This window comes from Brachionichthys hirsutus, chromosome 2 (assembly GCF_040956055.1).
Source record: "Brachionichthys hirsutus isolate HB-005 chromosome 2, CSIRO-AGI_Bhir_v1, whole genome shotgun sequence".
Lineage (NCBI taxonomy): Eukaryota > Metazoa > Chordata > Actinopteri > Lophiiformes > Brachionichthyidae > Brachionichthys > Brachionichthys hirsutus.
In genome coordinates this window covers 502,889-512,500 of record NC_090898.1, presented here as the reverse complement: position 1 = coordinate 512,500, position 9,612 = coordinate 502,889, and the positions used below count along the sequence as shown (strand labels likewise).

Sequence of the window (9,612 nt, the reverse complement as noted above, 5' to 3'; positions counted from 1 at the left end):
GTGGGGCGGCGCTCCATTGGTCTGGGTGGGGCGGCGCTCCGTTTGTCTGGGTGGGGCGGCGCTCCATTGGTCTGGGTGGGGTGGCGCTCCATTGGTCTGGGTGGGGTGGCGCGCCATTGGTCTGGGTGGGGCGGCGCTCCATTGGTCTGGGTGGGGCGGCGCTCCATTGGTCTGGGTGGGGCGGCGCTCCATTGGTCTGGGTGGGGCGGCGCTCCATTGGTCTGGGTGGGGCGGCGCTCCATTGGTCTGGGTGGGGCGGCGCTCCATTGGTCTGGGTGGGGCGGCGCTCCATTGGTCTGGGTGGGGCGGCGCTCCATTTGTCTGGGTGGGGCGGCGCTCCGTTTGTCTGGGTGGGGCGGTGCACCATTGGTCTGGGTGGGGCGGCGCTCCGTTGGTCTGGGTGGGGCGGCGCTCCATTGGTCTGGGTGGGGCGGCGCTCCATTGGTCTGGGTGGGGCGGCGCTCCATTGGTCTGGGTGGGCTGGTGTCAGAAGGGTCACGCCTGACTGTACCGCCGCAGTCATTAGCACACATTTGACACAAACTTACACTGTGGGCCCCCACCTGGCATGGCGATGCCGGTGTAGGTTGCATCATATCGCAGTGTGAGGTGGGAGGGCGGAGCTGCAGGCGCTGAAGGCGCCCGGTTGGACCGTTTCCCCACCGATGCATTCAGACGGTGTTCGCTAGCATGCAGCATTCATTGTCTATGCGACCTTGATTGATGATGGTGATGAATATATTTATTAGATAGAATGTTAGAGTACAAGTACAGTCACACAGTAGCATGTATTACAGTATAAGTACAGTCAAACATCCTGTCTAAGAGGAGCATTTCTAAAAAGCCCTTGCGGTCTTGTTTCCGTTGAAAGTCCTTCGTACATAAATCATCGACATTTAACAATACAAATTTAACAATACAAATAAAAATAAAACTAATATTAAAATACTAACTTGATGCAAAATAACAATAAAATAAAAATGAATTACTCCACAGATATAAAATAACAATAAATTCAAAATAAATTACACCTCAGATGCAAAATTACAATAAATTAAAATTAAAAAGACAAATAATATGTACAACGTAGGTGGACAAAAAAAAGGGGGGGGGGGGGGGGGTTTGATCCGGAGAGAGTCGTGATGACTATCTCCGTTTCTGCCCCCTGAAAGGTGTATTTTTAGGGCCGTTTTGAAGGAGGCCAAAGAGGTGCATGTTTTGAGGGCAGGAGTCAAACAGTTCCACCCTTGGATTCACTTTAGTGCATGTAAACGCGCACAAATAAACTTTCCTCTTTCTAATTAGCTTCTACAACTACAAGAGTCTGGAGAAAGCGGTGGCCCCCAATGTTGCCCTCCCCCCGGGGAAGGTGGGTCCCATGGCGCCCTCGACACCTGGTACTTCCCACCCAAGTGGAGGTGAACCTCCCAGCGAGGGAGCCACGGCCAACGTCATGCCACGCAAGAGAAGTGCCACAGGGGAGCACCCCCCCCCAGCACCGGGGGCCACCTGCCCTCCGTCCGCCAGCAAGCCGCTGTTGCCCCCACAGGAGGACAAAGAGTCTGAGGTGGAGATTGAAGTGGAGAGCCGTGACGAATGTAAGTATTGGGAAGCTTAAGTGGTTCCGCCGTTGGAACGTTCCAACTTGTCCTCCGTCCTCACTACCTCTTCTGTCCCTGCTCCCCCCCCCCCCCAACAGTCACGTCGTCCCTGTCCTCCCTGTCGTCGCCGTCTTTCACATCCTCCAGCAGCTCAGCGAAGGACCTGACTTCCCCAGGCACCCATGGGGCCGTCTGCGCGCTCTCACTGGCCGACGGCAGCGGCCCTACTGCAGCGGCCCCTCCAGACCTGGGACTGGAGTCTGAGCTCCAGGGTCTGAGGCAGGCACTGGGCAGTGGACTCGACTCCACGGAGTCCAAGGACAAGTTTCTGCACGAGATCGTTAAGATGCGAGTGAAGCAGGAGGAGAAGCTGGGATCTGCTCTGCAGGCCAAGCGGAGCCTTCAGCAGGTAAGGAGAGGACGATCTGTGGACGTGTGTACAAGTACAAGTACACTCAACCAATAGAATGTATTACAGCACAAGTAAAGTCAAACAGCAGCATGTATTACAGTATGAGTACAGTCAAACAGTAGCATGTATTACAGTAAAGGTACAGTCAAACAGTAGTATGTATTACAGTACAAGTTCAGTCAACAAGAGTATGTATTACAGTACAAGTAAAGTTAAACATTAGTATGTATTACAGTGCAAATACAGTCAAAAAGTAGAATGTATACAGTACAAGTACAGTCAAACAGTAGCATGTATTACAGTACCAGTATAGTCAAACAGTAGTATGTATTACAGTACAAGTACAGTCAACAATAGAATGTATTAGTGCAAGTACAGTCAAACAGTAGTATGTATTACAGTACAAGTACAGCCAAACAGTAGTATGTATTACAGTACCAGTATAGTCAAACAATAGTATGTATTACAGTACAAGTAAAGTCAAACAGTAGCATGTATTACAGTACCAGTACAGTCAAACAGTCGCATGTATTACAGTACCAGTATAGTCAAACAATAGTATGTATTACAGTACAGGTTTAGTCAAACAGTAGCATGTATTACAGTACCAGTACAGTCAAACAATAGTATGTATTACAGTACAAGTAAAGTTAAACATTAGTATGTATTACAGTGCAAATACAGTCAAAAAGTAGCATGTATTACAGTACAAGTACAGTCAAACAGTAGCATGTATTACAGTACCAGTATAGTCAAACAGTAGTATGTATTACAGTACAAGTACAGTCAACAATAGAATGTATTAGTGCAAGTACAGTCAAACAGTAGTATGTATTACAGTACAAGTACAGCCAAACAGTAGTATGTATTACAGTACCAGTATAGTCAAACAATAGTATGTATTACAGTACAAGTAAAGTCAAACAGTAGCATGTATTACAGTACCAGTACAGTCAAACAGTCGCATGTATTACAGTACCAGTATAGTCAAACAATAGTATGTATTACAGTACAGGTTTAGTCAAACAGTAGCATGTATTACAGTACCAGTACAGTCAAACAATAGTATGTATTACAGTACAAGTAAAGTTAAACATTAGTATGTATTACAGTGCAAATACAGTCAAAAAGTAGCATGTATTACAGTACAAGTACAGTCAAACAGTAGCATGTATTACAGTACCAGTATAGTCAAACAGTAGTATGTATTACAGTACAAGTACAGTCAACAATAGAATGTATTAGTGCAAGTACAGTCAAACAGTAGTATGTATTACAGTACAAGTACAGCCAAACAGTAGTATGTATTACAGTACCAGTATAGTCAAACAATAGTATGTATTACAGTACAAGTAAAGTCAAACAGTAGCATGTATTACAGTACCAGTACAGTCAAACAGTCGCATGTATTACAGTACCAGTATAGTCAAACAATAGTATGTATTACAGTACAGGTTTAGTCAAACAGTAGCATGTATTACAGTACCAGTACAGTCAAACAATAGTATGTATTACAGTACAAGTAAAGTTAAAAATTAGTATGTATTACAGTGCAAATACAGTCAAAAAGTAGCATGTATTACAGTACAAGTACAGTCAAACAGTAGTATGTATTACAGTACAAGTACAGTCAAACAGTAGCATGTATTACAGTACAAGTACAGTCCACAATATTATTTATTACAGTACAAGTACAGTCAAACAATAGTATGTATTACAGTAAAGGTACAGTCAAACAGTAGTATGTATTACAGTACAAGTTCAGTCAACAAGAGTATGTATTACAGTACAAGTACAGTCAAACATTAGTATGTATTACAGTGCAGGTACAGCCAAACAGTAGCATGTATTACAGTACAAGTAAAGTCAAACAGTAGTATGTATTACAGTACAAGTACAGTCAAACAGTAGCATGTATTACAGTACAAGTACAGTCAAACAATAGTATGTATTACAGTAAAGGTACAGTCAAACAGTAGTATGTATTACAGTACAAGTAGAGTCAACAATAATATGTATTAGTGCAAGTACAGCCAATCAGTAGCATGTATTACAGTACAAGTAAAGTCAAACAGTAGTATGTATTACAGTACAAGTTCAGTCAACAAGAGTGTGTATTACAGTACAAGTACAGTCAAACATTAGTATGTATTACAGTACAAGTAAAGTCAAACAGTAGTATGTATTACAGTACAAGTACAGTCAACAATAGTATGTATTAGTGCAAGTACAGTCAAACAGTAGAATGTATTACAGTACGAGTACAGTTAAACAGTAGCATGTATTACAGTACAAGTACAGTCAAACAGTAGCATGTATTACAGTACAAGTACAGTCAGCAATAGTATATATTACAGTACAAGTACAGTCAAACAGTAGCATGTATTACAGTACAAGTACAGTCCACAATATTATTTATTACAGTACAAGTACAGTCAAACAATAGTATGTATTACAGTAAAGGTACAGTCAAACAGTAGCATGTATTACAGTACAAGTACAGTCAAACAGTAGCGTGTATTACAGTACAAGTACAGTCAGCAATAGTATGTATTACAGTACAAGTACAGTCAAACAGTAGCATGTATTACAGTACCAGTATAGTCAAACAGTGGTATGTATTACAGTACAAGTACAGTCAAACAGTAGCACGTATTACAGGACAAGTACAGTCAAACAGGAGGATGTATTACAGTACAAGTAAAGTCAAACAGTAGTATGTATTACAGTACAAGTACAGTCAAACAGTAGCATGTATTACAGTACAAGTACAGTCAAACAGGAGGATGTATTACAGTAAAGGTACAGTCAAACAGTATTGTGTATTACAGTACAAGTACAGTGAAACAGTAGCATGTATTACAGTACAAGTACAGTCCACAATATTATTTATTACAGTACAAGTACAGTCAAACAATAGTATGTATTACAGTAAAGGTACAGTCAAACAGTAGTATGTATTACAGTACAAGTTCAATCAACAAGAGTATGTATTACAGTACAAGTACAGTCAAACAGTAGTATGTATTATAGTGCAGGTACAGCCAAACAGTAGCATGTATTACAGTACCAGTATAGTCAAACAGTTGTATGTATTACAGTACAAGTACAGTCAAACAGTAGCATGTATTCCAGGACAAGTACAGCCAAACAGTAGTATGTATTACAGTACAAGTAAAGTCAAACAGTAGTATGTATTACAGTACAAGTACAGTCAAACAGTAGCACGTATTACAGTACAAGTACAGTCAGCAATAGTATGTATTACAGTACAAGTATAGTCAAACAATAGTATGTATTACAGTACAGGTTTAGTCAAACAGTAGCATGTATTACAGTACAAGTACAGTCAAAGAGTCGCATGTATTACAGTACCTGTATAGTCAAACAATAGTATCGATTACAGTACAGGTTTAGTCAAACAGTAGCATGTATTACAGTACCAGTACAGTCAAACAATAGTATGTATTAAGGTACAAGTACAGTCAAAAAGTAGCATGTATTACAGTACAAGTACAGTCAAACAGTAGTATGTATTACAGTACAAGTACAGTCAAACAGTAGCATGTATTACAGTACAAGTACAGTCCACAATATTATTTATTACAGTACAAGTACAGTCAAACAATAGTATGTATTACAGTAAAGGTACAGTCAAACAGTAGTATGTATTACAGTACAAGTTCAGTCAACAAGAGTATGTATTACAGTACAAGTACAGTCAAACATTAGTATGTATTACAGTGCAGGTACAGCCAAACAGTAGCATGTATTACAGTACAAGTAAAGTCAAACAGTAGTATGTATTACAGTACAAGTACAGTCAAACAGTAGCATGTATTACAGTACAAGTACAGTCAAACAATAGTATGTATTACAGTAAAGGTACAGTCAAACAGTAGTATGTATTACAGTACAAGTAGATTCAACAATAGTATGTATTAGTGCAAGTACAGCCAATCAGTAGCATGTATTACAGTACAAGTAAAGTCAAACAGTAGTATGTATTACAGTACAAGTTCAGTCAACAAGAGTGTGTATTACAGTACAAGTACAGTCAAACATTAGTATGTATTACAGTACAAGTAAAGTCAAACAGTAGTATGTATTACAGTACAAGTACAGTCAACAATAGTATGTATTAGTGCAAGTACAGTCAAACAGTAGAATGTATTACAGTACGAGTACAGTTAAACAGTAGCATGTATTACAGTACAAGTACAGTCAAACAGTAGCATGTATTACAGTACAAGTACAGTCAGCAATAGTATATATTACAGTACAAGTACAGTCAAACAGTAGCATGTATTACAGTACAAGTACAGTCCACAATATTATTTATTACAGTACAAGTACAGTCAAACAATAGTATGTATTACAGTAAAGGTACAGTCAAACAGTAGCATGTATTACAGTACAAGTACAGTCAAACAGTAGCGTGTATTACAGTACAAGTACAGTCAGCAATAGTATGTATTACAGTACAAGTACAGTCAAACAGTAGCATGTATTACAGTACCAGTATAGTCAAACAGTGGTATGTATTACAGTACAAGTACAGTCAAACAGTAGCACGTATTACAGGACAAGTACAGTCAAACAGGAGGATGTATTACAGTACAAGTAAAGTCAAACAGTAGTATGTATTACAGTACAAGTACAGTCAAACAGTAGCATGTATTACAGTACAAGTACAGTCAAACAGGAGGATGTATTACAGTAAAGGTACAGTCAAACAGTATTGTGTATTACAGTACAAGTACAGTCAAACAGTAGCATGTATTACAGTACAAGTACAGTCCACAATATTATTTATTACAGTACAAGTACAGTCAAACAATAGTATGTATTACAGTAAAGGTACAGTCAAACAGTAGTATGTATTACAGTACAAGTTCAATCAACAAGAGTATGTATTACAGTACAAGTACAGTCAAACAGTAGTATGTATTACAGTGCAGGTACAGCCAAACAGTAGCATGTATTACAGTACCAGTATAGTCAAACAGTTGTATGTATTACAGTACAAGTACAGTCAAACAGTAGCATGTATTCCAGGACAAGTACAGCCAAACAGTAGTATGTATTACAGTACAAGTAAAGTCAAACAGTAGTATGTATTACAGTACAAGTACAGTCAAACAGTAGCACGTATTACAGTACAAGTACAGTCAGCAATAGTATGTATTACAGTACAAGTATAGTCAAACAATAGTATGTATTACAGTACAGGTTTAGTCAAACAGTAGCATGTATTACAGTACAAGTACAGTCAAAGAGTCGCATGTATTACAGTACCTGTATAGTCAAACAATAGTATCGATTACAGTACAGGTTTAGTCAAACAGTAGCATGTATTACAGTACCAGTACAGTCAAACAATAGTATGTATTAAGGTACAAGTACAGTCAAACAGTAGAATGCATACCGTACAAGTACAGTCAAACAGTAGCATGTATTACAGTACAAGTACAGTCAAACAGTAGCGTGTATTACAGTACAAGTACAGTCAGCAATAGTATGTATTACAGTACAAGTACAGTCAAACAGTAGCATGTATTACAGAACCAGTATAGTCAAACAGTAGTATTTATTACAGTACAGGTTTAGTCAAACAGTAGCATGTATTACAGTACCAGTACAGTCAAACAATAGTATGTATTACAGTACAAGTACAGTCAAACAGTAGAATGCATACAGTATAAGTACAGTCAAACAGTAGCATGTATTACAGTACAAGTACAGTCAAACAGTAGCGTGTATTACAGTACATGTACAGTCAGCAATAGTATGTATTACAGTACAAGTACAGTCAAACAGTAGCATGTATTACAGTACCAGTATAGTCAAACAGTAGTATGTATTACAGTACAAGTACAGTCAACAATAGTATGTATTAGTGCAAGTACAGTCAAACAGTAGAATGTATTACAGTACGAGTACAGTCAAACAGTAGCATGTATTACAGTACAAGTACAGTCAAACAATAGAATGTATTACTGTACCAGTACAGTCAAACAGTAGTATGTATTACAGTACAAGTACAGTCAAACAGTAGCATGTATTCCAGGACAAGTACAGCCAAACAGTAGTATGTATTACAGTACAAGTAAAGTCAAACAGTAGTATGTATTACAGTACAAGTACAGTCAAACAGTAGCACGTATTACAGTACAAGTACAGTCAGCAATAGTATGTATTACAGTACAAGTATAGTCAAACAATAGTATGTATTACAGTACAGGTTTAGTCAAACAGTAGCATGTATTACAGTACAAGTACAGTCAAAGAGTCGCATGTATTACAGTACCTGTATAGTCAAACAATAGTATCTATTACAGTACAGGTTTAGTCAAACAGTAGCATGTATTACAGTACCAGTACAGTCAAACAATAGTATGTATTAAGGTACAAGTACAGTCAAACAGTAGAATGCATACCGTACAAGTACAGTCAAACAGTAGCATGTATTACAGTACAAGTACAGTCAAACAGTAGCGTGTATTACAGTACAAGTACAGTCAGCAATAGTATGTATTACAGTACAAGTACAGTCAAACAGTAGCATGTACTACAGTACCAGTATAGTCAAACAGTAGTATTTATTACAGTACAGGTTTAGTCAAACAGTAGCATGTATTACAGTACCAGTACAGTCAAACAGTAGTATGTATTACAGTACAAGTACAGTCAAACAGTAGAATGCATACAGTATAAGTACAGTCAAACAGTAGCATGTATTACAGTACAAGTACAGTCAAACAGTAGCGTGTATTACAGTACAAGTACAGTCAGCAATAGTATGTATTACAGTACAAGTACAGTCAAACAGTAGAATGCATACAGTACAAGTACAGTCAAACAGTAGCATGTATTACAGTACAAGTACAGTCAAACAGTAGCGTGTATTACAGTACAAGTACAGTCAGCAATAGTATGTATTACAGTACAAGTACAGTCAAACAGTAGCATGTATTACAGTACCAGTATAGTCAAACAGTAGTATGTATTACAGTACAAGTACAGTCAACTATAGTATGTATTAGTGCAAGTACAGTCAAACAGTAGAATGTATTACAGTACGAGTACAGTCAAACAGTAGCATGTATTACAGTACAAGTACAGTCAAACAATAGAATGTATTACTGTACCAGTACAGTCAAACAGTAGTATGTATTACAGTACAAGTACAGTCAAACAGTAGCGTGTATTACAGTACAAGTACAGTCAGCAATAGTATGTATTACAGTACAAGTACAGTCAAACAGTAGCATGTATTACAGTACCAGTATAGTCAAACAGTAGTATTTATTACAGTACAGGTTTAGTCAAACAGTAGCATGTATTACAGTACCAGTACAGTCAAACAATAGTATGTATTACAGTACAAGTACAGTCAAACAGTAGAATGCATACAGTACAAGTACAGTCAAACAGTAGCATTTATTACAGTACAAGTACAGTCAAACAGTAACGTGTATTACAGTACAAGTACAGTCAGCAATAGTATGTATTACAGTACAAGTACAGTCAAACAGTAGCATGTATTACAGTACCAGTATAGTCAAACAGTAGTATTTATTACAGTACAGGTTTAGT

General features: G+C 38.3%; 1 protein-coding gene across 1 annotated transcript in view; it reads left to right on the top strand.

Annotated features, from left to right (window-relative positions):
* LOC137901837 (ski oncogene-like) overlaps positions 1-9,612 on the top strand; it is a 95,797-nt gene that overhangs the window by 57,348 nt on the left and 28,837 nt on the right. The window contains 2 exon segments of the mRNA XM_068745884.1: positions 1,306-1,598; positions 1,700-2,010. Coding sequence (XP_068601985.1) covers positions 1,306-1,598; positions 1,700-2,010 — 604 coding nt within the window.